The following is a 14085-nucleotide window of genomic DNA, read 5'->3' as shown; positions in this document are numbered from 1 at the left end:
CAAAGTGAGTTCCAGGACAGCCAGGGCTATACAGAGAAACCCTGTTTAAAAAAAAAACAAAAAAACAAAAAAAAAAACAAGGCACCAAACCATAGAAGAGAGGTGACAGGGAACAAGAAACGAGAGATCTGGCAGAGCAGACAGGTGCATCCTAACAAGATGCAGAGGGAGGTGACAGCCGAGTCACCAAGGACTAATTAGTAAGAACAGAGAAAGTTCTGGGAGGACACACGATGTGTGTCAGAATTTTGATTGGCTAGGAACAAATACAACCAAAGTCAAGCAAAAAGAAAGTGAACTAAGCCCCCAGGGAGAACAGGACGTCATCTAGGGACGGAGAGCTGCCAGCTGGTTCCATGGTTCACCCTGTGTGGTCAACCCTTGGCCAATCAGTCTTGAACAAAATTGTTGAAAGTGAGTGTGGTGTTGGAAGGGGGCGTGTGTGATCCTCACCATGGAAAAAGCAAAGCAGAACCCCAGCTCCTCTTCAGAAACCCAGCTCCTCCTCTGCCACAGTGGCAGGAGAAAAAGGAAAACTTAAAGACCAACATTGAGATATGCCTCTGATCCCAGTGGAGACTGACGGGTCCCTGGGAGTTCGAGGCCAGCCTAGCCTAAATAGCAAGTTCCAGAACAACCAGGCTTCATACTAGGGCCCAGTTTGAAAACAAAAACAAATCTATCAAGATGTAGCAATCCATCCCGTGTGGTGTGGATGAGAGGTTATTGTTAACTGCTGTAGTCCTCTTTCCACTAACAAAATGTTTTTTTTTTTTTTTAACCTTTAAAAGATTTATTTAGTACGTGGTTCTGGAGAGTCAAGAGCACGATGCCAGGCTCTGGGGAGGACCTGAAGTATGGGGATACCCCCATGGAAGGAGGATGTGGCAGGAGGAGAGGGCATTGCCAGACAGGAAGCCACAGGGCAGTTGGGGATCAGGCTGTCTCTTACAACTAGCTAACCAGAGCTGCCTTAATCCCTCCCCAGGGCAATGTCCCCAGTGACCTCAGAACCTCCCCTTGACCTCATATCTTAAAGGTCCCTGAACCCCAACATCACCAGCACTGATGATCAAGCTGCCAACACCATAAATGTGGGAGGGAGCAATCCACGATGAATCACACTTCAGGGTCTGTTAGGACAGTTGAAAGCAATTGTCCTTGAGGGTGAGGCCAAGGTAAGGGAAGGGCTTGGTCATGGGTCCTGTAGAGCTCTTTTGACTCTTAGGCTATTCATGGAGGGATCTGAGGAGGCCAGCATGGAAATCTCAGGGAAACTGATTGGATACTGGAGGGTTGGCTGGAGGGTAGAGGGGGAGGTTTGCTGTCATTACGCGAGAGAGGTGACCTGATTGTTATCTGTAGGAAAGCACAGATTGTTATCTGTAGGAAAGTAGGATGGGGAGGGTTGGAACCCTAAGGAGAAGCAGTCTCTGATGGCTGGGTAGCTAAGTGTGAATGCATGACAAGTTGGGCAAGGGTAGTGGCAAACTGTGATATCTACCAAGAGCTGGGCTGTCCTTACTGAACCTAACCCCTCGCCTCAGGTAGCAGCTCAGTGGTTGTGCGATCTTATCCCCTGCTCTGAATACATCGGACCGGCATGGATGCCCACCCAGCTTTAGCTAGCTGTTCTGTTCGGTTTTTCCAAGGATTTGAAAGTGTGACTGGGAGACAGTCCCCGGGGGCGTGGTGTGCATCAACAGATGCAATAGGAGCTCAAGAGCTGGGAGAGATCAGCCAGGGAAGTCAGTGCGCGGAGGACTGCAGCTAATATGCAGGCCCTGCGGCCCAGCAAGAAGATGAGCTGGGTTCTTCTGCCTTGCTCCGAATGTGTTCCCAGGAGACAAGACCAACCCCCACCCCCCCCCCAGGTTGTATGTACCACCCCGAGCCTTTATGGTAGTAGTGTGTCCTTGGTGTACCAGGAAGACGTTGCCGTTGCTGGCAAACAAAGCCTTTGACACCTTTTCCCAGACCCAACATTTTGTGGTTGGCTTCTACCAGTTTTACTCTCTCCCAGGAAGTCCGAGAAGTCTTTGCCAGCCAGTTCTTTCCCAGGACCAAACTTACAGGTCACACCACCGTTTTGGCTCTACTTATCTTAATTAACTTTGATGCATTGAAAAACAACAAACCCAGTTTCTTCAGAAAGCAGTTTTGGTCCAACTCAGACCTCAGGGTTCTCCTGCCAGTGCCTAATGTGATCCACACCACTGAAGGAAGTGGCCATGCTGCGTCTTAGGCAGCTGTCTGTCAGTCACAGGATGCCAGGAAATGTCCAAAAGAGAGGTGGTGTTCAAGTAGGAGCAGAGTCCCTGTGAGACTTCCTCCCTGCTGCCCTACAAAAGCCCTTGATTGGGGGAGTTGCAATAATTGGATACTCTGTGCCCATTTCCTTGAAGCCTGAATCGTACCACACTATGGGTCAACAAGGCACAGGTGAGATGGCATAAAAACATTTACTAATGTGGCCCCGCTGGGTGGTCACCACCCAGAACTCCTCTTGATGCTCAGGCGTCCCTGACCTGTAAGTACTGACCCCGTGAAAAGGACACACGCAAGGACTCTTAAGAGAATTTAGTGCGGCTGCCAGAGCTGTGGATGGCACTGGAGCTGTGAGTGAAATGGGGTACCAGGGCAGGAGACTGCGCCCACAATGTTCTCCTGGGATTTGGTGAACAGAGGTTGATGCCACTCGAGGTCAACACTGTCACAGGCTGCCGCTGAGCACGCAGAAGCTTCCAGAAGTCCGCCAGGAATCATCTCTCAAGGGTTTCTCAGAAGAGAAGTTACCTAAAGTCGCGAAACCCAGGTGACCGAAGCCATTCACATTCGCACACCCACTTCTCCAAATTCCCGCTTTTCTAGCTCCTCCCCCTTCCTCTGTCTCCTCCACCCCCAACCCCCACCCCCGGCGTCCCCCATCTACTCTCCACGCCTTCCTCCCTTTGCCCACAGACTCCCGGGGCTTCTGCACCTGCGGATACTGGGCCTGCGTGTGCCTGTGATCATGAGCACGGTGCCCAGGAGGCAGCCCATAAGGCCGAGAACCAGGCCCAGGCCACAGATCAGGGTCTCTATGGTGTCCGGTGGTGGGGTAAGCACTTGGGGCTCTAAGGAAAGAAAGCAAGGGTCAGAGGACACAGGAAGGGATCTGGAGTAGTGGAGACACAGACGTGAACAGGCTGGGGCAGGGTGCTCCCTACCCCAGTGCTGGAGGAGCGGTGTATCCAGGCCCCAGTGTTCCACCTTGCAGTCGTACACATCCTCCGCAGAGGGCACGAAGGTCAGGTAGTGGAACTTCCGGAACCTGTGGTTAGGCTGAGAGTAGAAGCTGGTCTGGGCCACTCCCTTAGTGATGGGCTGGCTGTTGCGCAGCCAGGTGACATTGATCACAGGCGGGAAGATATCATCCACGATGCAGATGAGGACGTTGGGCTTTCCGAGCTCCACACGAGTCTTGGGGAGAACGGTCACTCTGGGAGGCACTAGGAGGAATGAGAACCTAAATCCCAAAGTCCCGTCCCTCACAGCTCTTGGTCTTACTAGAGCCGAGATTAAGGGATACTTCCTCCCGTGTGGCCACCTGCAGAAACGTTCTGGGATCTTCCTGGGGCAGGAGGGGAGGGGAGGGCAGGATTCTGAAGAGGGGTTGGGGATTCTGTCCATCACCTTCCCTGCCTAGTTAGGTGGGGTGGAGGGAGGGCCAGGTACCGCTGACAGCTCTGGTTCGGTTGGAGCGTTCCACCAAGATGTCCAGATGAGCTTTGATCATGGAAATGCTCATCAGCCCACTCTGAAAGTCCGAGTGGGCGAAGTCTCCAAACTCAGGCAGACGCCACACGACCTCCTCGTTCTTCAGATCCACGGAGAAAATTTGTTCCCCGTCAAATTCGTGTGTGAACTGTCCAGAAGCGTCGTAAGATTGGTAGAAGGCCGGTCCATAGGAGCCCATGTGGTCGGCTGTATTGGGTGAGGGAAGGATGGGAGCTGAGAGAAGCATGTCTCAGCTTCTGAGTCTCAGCCTGGTCTCATCCTGGGCTGTGGGGTGAGGACAGCCCTGCAAAGCCATAGCAGCCCCTTGAAAAGTTCCAGAGACACGAAAGGGGGAGGGCAGAGGGGGCGTGGCCACTGCATGCATGGGTGGAGCTGACAAAGCAGGCTGGGAAAAGGAGAGACAGCCCACAGGAGATGGTGTCAGGTTTCCAGGCCTCCATCATCTGCTGTAGCTGTAGAGGCAGCCACCCTGTCAGACCTTGTGTGTAAGATGGTAAATTTGGGGCGAGGAGGAAATGGTTAAGGGGAAGCACTGAAGGGAGCTTTTGGGAAAGAAAGCTAGCATAGGAGTGGGTGAGGGACAGTGACAGACAGGAGCATGATGTAATAATATCCATGATCCAGAGACCAGGGTGAGGAAAAGGGCCGCTTTCCACAAGCCAGGCATGACAGCACATCCCTACAACCCCAGCACAGAGAGGGTAGAGACAGAAAGATCAGAAGTTCAAGACCAGCGTGGGCTGCCTAGTTCAATGAAACTCTGCCTCATTAACACATGGAGGGAGAGAGAAGTTCCCAAAGTATTGTAAGATAACACAGGACATAAAGTCAGGAGTTCAATCCTGGCAGCAGCAACGGCGCACTTGAGAGGCAGAGGCAGGCAGATTTCTGAGTTTGAGGCCAGCCTGGTCTACAGAGTAAGTTCCAGGACAGCCAGGGCTACACAGAGAAACCCTGTCTCAAAAAGCCAATTTAATAAAGAAACAAACAAACAAACAAACACCCCAAGATTCAAACTTTACATTCCACCTTCCATCTGGGAGTGTTGATTAATAGGTCTCACCCTCGACAAAGTGCTGTTTCCTGGTGTCAGGGCTACATTTCCACTGACTCTTTCAGAGCTCTACACTTCTGAGGAATGTAAGGGACTGTCATGAGCCCAGCGTGACAGAAAACAAACGGGGAAAACCAAAACACTGCAACAAAGCTGGATGAGAACTGCTTGTTGCAGCCAGGAAGTGGTTCAGGAGCCAGGGTGCTCTGCAGTGAGGCGGGTGAGGGCACGGATCTCAGAAAAGAGGAAGAGCTGAGGGGGGCTCTGAATGTAAAAGAAGCCCAGAAGAGACCCAGCCTCAGCCCAGTGGTTAGGCCCACAATGGAGGTGGCAGGGATTTGTCTGCAGGTGGAGGGAGTTGCCATATACCCGACACAGAGAGAGACACTTTCCCCTGTGCTGTACTCTCCCACTCCCAGGTGTCCCCAGCACTTACCCTTGATGGCCCTTACTCCTCGGGGACTCAGGAAGCTCATTGCGGTTAGGAGTACCGGGACCAGCTCCACAAAAAGGACCATTGCTGGGGTGAGTGGCTCTAACAACGTCTGTTTGGGAAGCAAGGGAGCAAGATCGAGGTAAAAAGAAACAGAGTCCAGGTTAGGGGAAGACCCTTGCGGTAAGCAGCCAATCAGAGCAGTTCTCTGAGATAATGGGTTTGTTGCTGGGCAAGGAAGTAAAGAGTCTGGGTGAGAAGGTGGAGAGTGGAGGCCATGGGTCATCTGTCACTTCACCTTTCAAGAAGGGGCTTCAGGAAGGAGCAGAGAAGTCACAGAGCACCAAATGGCTATGCTGGGCAAAGCCTCCATCTGGTCCATGATAGAACCTGATTTTTCCTGTGGGTCCCTCTGGAAATTTTGGGGGGTAAAATATAAAACAAAACACACTAAGAACTTTTAAAGGGAGATCATTGGATATAATAAATCACAGCATAGAAACTCTTATATTTGTAAATCATTTTCAAAAACATTATTTTATTTTATCTGTAAGGAAGACTGTGTAACGGCTGAAGATGCTCCCCCTGAAGGAACACTACAGGCAGTTCCTACAAGTGACATGGGGTGGGCAGAGGACATTGGTGGTCTCCATTTGTCCCTTCTAGTCCCCAGACACCCTCTTGCACGCTGGCCAGAGGTTGACCAGGGTCCGCATGCACCTAGCGTTTGCCTATTGGTGAACTCAGCCAATGGCTGGCACTGGAAGGACTCAGTCAATACAGTAAATAGAGAGATTCAGGCCACGCCTTTAATGCCAGCACTCTGGAGGCTGAGGCAGGTGAATCTCTATGAGTTCAATGGCAGCCTGGTTTACACAGTAAGTTCCAGGCCAGCCAGGCTACATAGAGAAACTTTGTCTCAAAAAAGAGAAAGGAAATAGAAATGGGTAAAGAGAACTTCCATCAAACTTGTGGCAGCCATCTTCCAAAGAGGCTGAAATCAAGGGTTTTCAAGCTTGACGCTGTCTGAGAAGTCTGCGACTTTGGCTCCAGCGAGTTGCTTTGGCTCAGTGAAGTTTGTAACAAATACTCGTTCCGGGTGCTGCGGAGGTGGCTCTGTGGGTAAAGTGCTTGCCACACAAGCACAAGGACGTGAGTTTGGATTCCCAACACACCGAAAAAGCCAGGCATGGTGGCACATGTCTGTAAACCCTCAGCCGTGGCGGGGCAGAGACAGGGAGATCCGTGTAACTGGCTAGCCAGCCAGTCTAGCCAAACAGGTGAGCTCTAGGGCTTTAGGGTCAGCAGCAGAGCCATCTCAAAAGATGCAGTGGGTGGGCAGGCTGGGAAATACTCAGCCTTAAAATCCCACGCTGCTCTGCCAGAGGACCAGAGTTTGGGAAACAGCGCCCTCAAGAGGCTGCTCACGACATTCTGTAACTGCAACTCCAGGGGACACAGTGTACTCTCTGCAGATGTCTGCATGAATGAGGGGACCTACTCACAGCCTTGGTCCAGCCCTGAACCAAGTCTCTCTTCCAGTGACAGTGCAGCTGGAGTCCCAGGTCAGCGGGGCAAGAGGTGGGTATGTCTTAGAGAAACCATGGCTACCTCGGTGGCTTCTCTGTTTAGTAATGGCTGAATAGAGAGGAGTGATTTTGAGATGGGGTCACCCAGCAACTCATCAAGGGAGGCTGCCCAAGTGCGTTTTTATTTCTAAATACGTGAAGGCTTTTGAGCCAGGAGTCCCAGTCCACACCCATAATCTCAGCACGGAACAGGCGGAGGAAGATCGCACAAATATAAGACTAGGTTCTGTCTCAAAAAACATATCAAGATGGACTGGAGAGATGGCCCAGAGGTTAAAAGCACTGGCTGCTCTTCCAGAGGTCCCAGGCTTGGCTCTTCATACCCACATGGTGTCCTACAACTATCTGTAACCCCAGTTATCAGAAATTCAGTGGTCCACAGACATGCATGCAGGCAACACACCATGTACAACAAAGAAATACATCTTTTTAAAAATAAGACAACAGGATGAAATAACAGTAAAAAATGTGAGCCCCCTGGCCACTGCCCCTCAAAGTGAATTGCAGACTTAATAAATCTGTTTTCTGCCTGAAAAATGGAAATTTTGTTCTGCTTTGAGGTTTTTTGTTGTTGTTATTTGTTTGTTTTTAATTTTTTACATTTATCTATTTTGAGACAGGATTTCTTTGTGTAGCTCTGGCTGCCTGGAACTCACTCTGTAGACCATGCTAGCCTTGAATTCACAGATACCTGCCTGCCTCTACCTCCTGATCGCTGGGACAAAAGCTGTGTGCCACCACTGCCCTCCTTTTCTTCTTCCTCTTCCTCCTCTTCCTCCTTCCTCTTCTTTTTTTTTGGGGGGGGGTTTGAGACAGGGTTTCTCTGTATAGCCCTGGCTGTCCTGGAACTCACTTTGTAGACCAGGCTGGCCTCGAACTCAAAAATCCGCCTGACTCTGCCTCCCAAGTGCTGGGATCAAAGGCGTGTGCCACCATCCTCTTTCTAAAAACATATTTTCTGTGCACTGGTGTTTTGCCTGCATACATGTCTGTGTGAGGGCGTCAGATCCCCTTAAACTGGAGTTGCAGACAGTAGTGAGCTGCTATGTGGGTGCTGGGAGCTGAACCAGGTTCTGTGGGTTCTGGCAGCCAGGGCTCCTCTTCAGCCCCTGAGTCCTCCTCCTAACACCATGGTATGTTTTACTGTCAGTCACCTTTGACCCCTGACCTCTGACTTTGGGTGAACCAAGCTTTTCCCGCTCTCCCATGAGCTCAGGATCATCACAGGGCATACAGATTCACAGCGTGGGGTTCATCTGCAGGGTAAAAATCACAGCTTTTTAAAAATGTAAACTGAAATCATATTTCCAAACTGAAGGAAGCACAGGCTGCCGAGTCTTTCTGCCACCCAGAGACTGAGCCGACTTTCTTAGATTTCATAACTCTGTCCACAACACTTTGACCTCAGGCGTCATGAATAAGAATATTAGCATCCACAAGGAGCGAGGATTTTTCTTGTTTCCATTTCCAGTTGTAAATAAAAAAACGGTCAAGCTAGGCACGGTGGTGGTGCACGCCTTTAATCCCAGCACTCAGGAGACAGAGGCAGTGAATCTCTGTGAGTTTGAGACCAGCCTGGTCTACAGAGCAAGTTCCAGAACAGCCAGGACTACACAGAGAAACCCTGTCTTAAAGTTTATTTTAAATAAAATAGAAAATTATCCGTGAGATTCCACCTCAGTTTCACCTAACATATTAAGAAGAAGCGAAGGTTCATGAAAAGATGCTTTATTACAATCAACTAGAGGAGGGGTCTGAAGCTCTTCCTTAGGAACTCCAACCTCTGTGGCCCTCAGACTCATCCAAACGAATCTTCATCCAAGTCAATTTTACCATTGTTCCCTCTCCAGGGCCAAATCTAAATTCTCAACCCCGCCCCCAAGTGAGGTCAGAGCCCTCAGAATTACTTCCATGGTGCCTCTCGAAGTCACACTGCCATGCAATGTTAGTCATAATCGACCTGGCCCCAGACATCCAGTAAGAGCAGTCTCCTAGCTCAGAGACAGGAAAAATAGTTCTTGGGCACTCCCTGGAAGCAGGCAGCAGTGTCCATGGTGGAGCTCAGAGCTGGGGAGCCGAGGACAGGAGCCAAGCGCAGGCATCCAGGCTGGTGCCAAGCACAGCAACACCCATGTGATATCATTAATTTATTGGTAATGATGCTAAGAGCTGAGCCCTTAAGTCCATCAAGGAGTAGAGCCCTCTGTGAGTTCAAGGCCAGCCAGGTTACAGAGCTCCAGGACAGCCTGGGCTATGTAACAATGGTACACGTTTAGGACATCTTCCCAAGGCTGTGTTCCTTTCAGAAATACCATCACCTGCAGCAAGACGCACACAGTCACCGTCAACAGTGGGTTCAGGATGGAGTCTAAGATCCATCCTGCCTTCCCCTTCCCTTTATATATGGCTCCCACCCGCAGTTTCTCAGCCCGTGAAGCTTCACTGTAGCCTTGCTCGAGCTGTCTATGATACACTCTCTCTACCATGGTGACAGTTATATAACACAGGCATGCTATGTTCTAGGGACAGTGCCACGGAGCTCTATAGTCTATAGCTGGCACTCAGCCTTCAGTACGCTAACTGTATTGAGGAACTAAACAAGCCCATGTCGGAGTAATAAATAATCTCTCCAGCAAGTCGACAGACACTTATGGAGGAATTACTAAATATCAAGATACGCGCTAACCTCTACAGATAAAAACCACTAAGGAGGGGCTCCTAACGGGCTTGGAGGCGCCTGGTGTTGATTCCAGTGTTTGCGAAACAGAAGCAGAGGCAGATGGATCTCTGTGAATCCAAGGCCTGCCAGGTAACTTAAAGAATTCCAAACCAGGGGAGTGGGTGGGTAGGGGAGTGGGGGTGGGTGGGTATGGGGGACTTTTGGTATAGCATTGGAAATGTAAATGAGCTAAATACCTAATAAAAAAATGGAAAAAAAAAAAAAAGAATTCCAAACCAGCCTACTGGGCTACATAGTGAAAGTCTGTCCAAGAAAAAAAAAAAAAAAGGAAGGATAGACAGACAGACAGGACAGGACAGGACAGGCTTCTCATTGTAAGGCTACAAGCTAGGAGAAGTCCCAGACTTCTGCACACAGGAGACAGCAAGTTTTGGTAGGGGAGTGAGAGGTGGTGAGGTGGGAGGGGGAGGGGGGGTTGGGATGGGGGTGGGGGTGAGTCTGGCTGGTGACAGGGAGCAGGAATGGCGAGAGAGGTGACAGCAGGCAGCCCTGGGCTTTTGCTTTTGTCTCCCTCCCCCTTTGCCCTATGAGAAACCTACTGTGGTTTGAATAGGAATGGCCCCCACTGACTTACATATTTGAAAGTCTGACCCCGGGAGTGGCACAATTAGTATGTGTGGCCTTGTTGGAGTAGGTGTGGCTTTGTTGGATTAGGTGTGGCCTTGTTAGATTAGGTGTGGCCTTGTTGGAGGAAATGCATCACTGTAGGGGTGGGCTTTGAGGTCTCCTATGTTCTAGCTCTGTCCAGTGTGCAATTCCTGTCCCCTCCTGGCTGTCCACAGAAGGCAGTCTCTTGCTGGCTGCCTTCAGATTTAGATGTAGAACTCTCGGCTCCACCAGCCCCTCATCTGTCTGCACACTGCCATGTTCCCTCCATGATAATAATGGACTGAACCTCTGAACCTGAAAGCCAGCCCCAATGAAATGTTGTCCTGTAGTCACGGTGTCTCTTCACAGCAACGAAACCCTAACTAAGACATCTATCTTCCCTGGAACCTCGGGGACAGAGTTAGCAGCACATAAAACATCCTGGTTTGGCAGGAAAACATCCAGAGAGAGACAAAGCCCTGCTGGGTGATGACGTCGGCAAGATGACAGGGGAAACCCCAGCCTTCTGCTTCCCACAGAAGCACTAATGGCGAAAAATGGGCAAAGGATGCAAGCCAGAAACTATCAGAGCAAGACCAATGGCGCTTCAAAGAGAGTACGGGTGAAGATGGTCACAACTAGAGTTGACTAAAGAAACGTGAACAGCAGCAGCGTGTTCCTTTTCACACATGAAAGCAGACAAGATGGGGTCGCGGCTACGGCAGGAGACTTCAGGTCTGGGAACTGAGATCCACACAGCCGTGATGATGGGCAGCACATGGTCAAGGGAAGGAGCCACGTGCCCAGCTCCCTGCAACTGCGTCCCGGGATCCATGCATTCCAGAGATGCCAGTCCACATGAGAGAGTTAAAGATAATCAGACACACCCCAGGTACTCCAGAGGTACCTGTAGAGACAGGTGGATGGTTAGAGCAGAACCATATTGAACAACCGAAAGCAACAGACTAGAGGTTCAAAACCAGGTGTATGATGCAATGCCATCGGAGCTCCCTAAAACTGCAGATGTGGTGAATACTTCCTCACGGTGCAAATAGTAACTATATGTAAAAAAAAAACCTCACTCAATCCAATTACATATGGTGGGGGGGGGGGAGGTTAGAGTAAGGGAACAGAGGAACAAATGAATCCAGGGTCAGAACAGAGATGTCCTGACAGTCTGTAGGGCCTCTGTGGAGTGGTGACGTAACTCTCTCCCACCTCCTCACCCTGGTCCAGAGTGAATAATGACGTCAGTCAGTATGAGAGAGACGCAGATCATCATGGAGAGATCACTGTTCAGTGGGAGGAGAATCCAAAAGTATTAGTATTTGAAATATAAATGTTTCAATAAATAGAAGCTCAGAAGAGAATTTTTATGCGAGCTTTGCCAGCAGTGTGTCCGAGCAGAGACGGAGGCTGCATGTCATTCCCGGCCCATAATCCGGGACGCATGCGCAGGACAGACTGGGTCCAAGCACGGCTGAACTTAGTCTCTTCCATAGGGAGCTGTTTCGATCCAGACAGTCTAGCTGTGTGGCTTTGGTGAAAGTGCTTAATGCTCTTGTGCACATAGATGCTATAAGCGTCTCTCATGTGTCAAAACCACAGTGACTTTAGTACTGTCACGCAGATTTTAGGTGAGGGTAACAAGGGCGCAGATGCTCAGGGCAGGGCGTGAGTCTTAGATTCTCAGTGTTGTTTCTACAAAGCTCTGCCCTGCTTACCCCCTTTCTGCACAGTAGGTGTAGACGCCCCCTCTTTCATCTGACTGCACCCTATCTCCACAGTTACTCATAGGGGTTCCTGGGTGCCGGGGTTATGGCTGCCGTGTGGAGCTCTTAGGATGAGCGCACTGCCAACCACGATGCCCATGCCCATCAAGCCCACCACCAGGCCCAGGGCACAGACCGAAGTCTCCATTGTCTCAGATACCTGGACTGGCTCCTGCGTTTCTGAGGGAAATGAACAGATGCAGTAAGTATAGCGGGATGCTGGGGTACCAGGTCCTGGTGCAAGGGTGCATGGAAAGGGGGTGCTGCTTACCCCAGTGACCAAGACTCGGCTGGCCCTGGCCCCAGTGCTCCACTCTGCAGTTATACACATCCTGCGCCGTGGGTATGATGGTAAGGTAGTGGAACTTGTGAAATCTGAGTTCTGTGCTGGGCAGAAGACGGTCTCAGAAGTTCCCTCAGGGACCAGCTGCCGGTTACATAGCCATGTAACATTCAGCACTGGTAGCAGGGCGTGGTGGCGCACGCCTTTAATCCCGGCACTTGGGAGGCAGAGGCAAGCGGATTTCTGAATTCTAGCCTGTAAGCCAGCCTGGTCTACAGAGTGAGTTCCAGGACAGCCAGGGCTACACAGAGAAACCCAGTCTCAAAAAACAAACAAAAACATTCAGCACTGGGGGAAAGAGCCTGTCGATGTGGCAGATGAGGACGTTGGGCTGGCCCAGCTCTACCGGGTTCTTGGGGAACACGGTCACCTTGGGAGACTCTGGGAAGAGACAGAACCCGATCAGTTCTGAGTAAGTCACAGAGATCCCACACTGGGTGTTTTCTGTCTCAGGCTCAGAATTCTTGACACCTCTGAGTCCAGAGAGAGCCGGAAGACTCCTACTGAGCAGCCTCAGTAGAGCTCAACCTCTCTTGGGTAAGAAGAGGAGACACCAGCCCCCGACTATACAGCAGGGAGTCCAGGGCCGCTCCAAGGAGGGTCCCTCAGCAGAGGGCATCTGTCGCCCATTCTGAGTGTGGACCAGGGGTCCTCCCATCGTTGTATCTCTGGATCAAGGCTCTCAGGTTGTTCTTCAGGCTGACGATGTAGGGCAGAGCTTCCTGGGCGTCAAATGCATAAACCTTGCTGAACTCCCGGCAGGTCCCAGACCGTTTCCTCCCCGTGAAGATCCACGTCGAACTGCTCATCGCCATCAGACGCGTACATGCATTCACCGGATGGATGTTGTGTCTGTACAAATATGTCATACATTGCTATGTGTTCTGCTGTAGAAGCAAGATAAAGAAAAATGAGACCAATATAAGAACTATTGTGTAAGTGGTAAGGCAGAGGAATGGCTGGATTTATTAATAAAGTCAGAAGAGGCCCAAAAAAAGGGGGAATAGGGGAGGAGAAACAGCAGACAGGAGGCAGTGTGGGGTGTTGGGGAGAGGGAAGAAGATAGAATCTTCAGTCCATCTGCCCCTGCCCACTCCCAGGTGGAACCCCATGGATCTGCAGGGATCTGGGGCGGGGTTACAGAAGCCTCTGTTGAGCACTTGCTGAGTGCCAAGCCTGTTAATAGGCTACATGTTTGACGCATATTAATGCTACAACAACCCTAGATGCAACCAAGGAAATACAGAGAAGGTCGGTGACTTGCCTCAGGTCACACAGCAATGCACAGCTAGGAGAGAGACTTTCACCTCCCCACAGCTCCGGGTTCTAGGACTGCAGGTGTGAAATTAGATGTTTAAACTTGTGGAGGTGGCAGGGCAGGCATGCTAGTGTCCTTATTACAGAAAAGGTGGGAAGCTCGCTGCATTGTAGTGATACAGTTGTTGAGTTTCTGTGTTAGTTCATACATTTGCACCTGCAGCATGTGCTAATTCTGTGACTCTGTATTTTTTTTTTAATCTTAAGCATATTAAATCTAACAGAATGGATTTTGACAATGGTTTCAAATTTTATTTTTTTTTAAATTTAAGTTGATTTAAAGACCTTTTAAAAATCTCTTTAAAATATTTGCTTTTGTTTTAAGTGGAAATATAGAAGTTGTTGAGTTTGAAATCCCTGTGTGGTTTGATTTTGTTGTTGTTGTTTCTTAGTCTTTATTAGTTGGTAAGAAATAGCAAACATAAACAAACTATCGTTAGTCAAAACGTTATAAACAGTGTGAGCATTC

General features: G+C 50.1%; 1 protein-coding gene, 1 long non-coding RNA gene and 1 pseudogene across 2 annotated transcripts; 1 reads left to right on the top strand and 2 right to left on the bottom strand.

Moving 5' to 3' along the window:
- The first annotated feature begins 2489 nt into the window (after window positions 1-2489).
- On the top strand, window positions 2490-13956 carry BC051537 (cDNA sequence BC051537). Its single transcript, NR_046183.1, has 5 exons — window positions 2490-2530; window positions 2686-2815; window positions 5254-5359; window positions 11972-12158; window positions 12753-13956. It is a non-coding gene; the product is annotated as a cDNA sequence BC051537 (long non-coding RNA).
- On the bottom strand, window positions 2565-5420 carry H2-Oa (histocompatibility 2, O region alpha locus). Its single transcript, NM_008206.2, has 5 exons — window positions 5271-5420; window positions 3718-3966; window positions 3210-3491; window positions 2981-3116; window positions 2565-2796 (listed from the first exon to the last, which is right to left on the bottom strand). Exons 1-5 carry the CDS (start codon window positions 5350-5352, stop codon window positions 2793-2795), a joined length of 753 nt encoding a protein of 250 aa, NP_032232.2. The 5' UTR covers window positions 5353-5420; the 3' UTR covers window positions 2565-2792.
- H2-Pa (histocompatibility 2, P region alpha locus) lies at window positions 11947-13186 on the bottom strand (annotated as a pseudogene).
- Window positions 13957-14085: the final 129 nt, after the last annotated feature.

Source organism: Mus musculus, chromosome 17, assembly GCF_000001635.26.
Source record: "Mus musculus strain C57BL/6J chromosome 17, GRCm38.p6 C57BL/6J".
Taxonomy (NCBI): domain Eukaryota; kingdom Metazoa; phylum Chordata; class Mammalia; order Rodentia; family Muridae; genus Mus; species Mus musculus.
The sequence above is the reverse complement of the archived record's forward strand: the minus strand, read 5'-3'. Positions and strand labels throughout refer to the sequence as shown.

Excerpts from the sequence above, each read along its gene's own strand:
- H2-Oa (NM_008206.2), bottom strand. The coding sequence starts at position 5,352 with ATGGTCCTTTTTGTGGAGCTGGTCCCGGTACTCCTAACCGCAATGAGC. Across the intron at positions 3,967-5,270 it reads AGGAGTAAGGGCCATCAAGG|CCGACCACATGGGCTCCTAT; the intron begins GTAAGTGCTGGG and ends CACCCAATACAG. Across the intron at positions 3,492-3,717 it reads CCGAACCAGAGCTGTCAGCG|TGCCTCCCAGAGTGACCGTT; the intron begins GTACCTGGCCCT and ends CATTCCTCCTAG.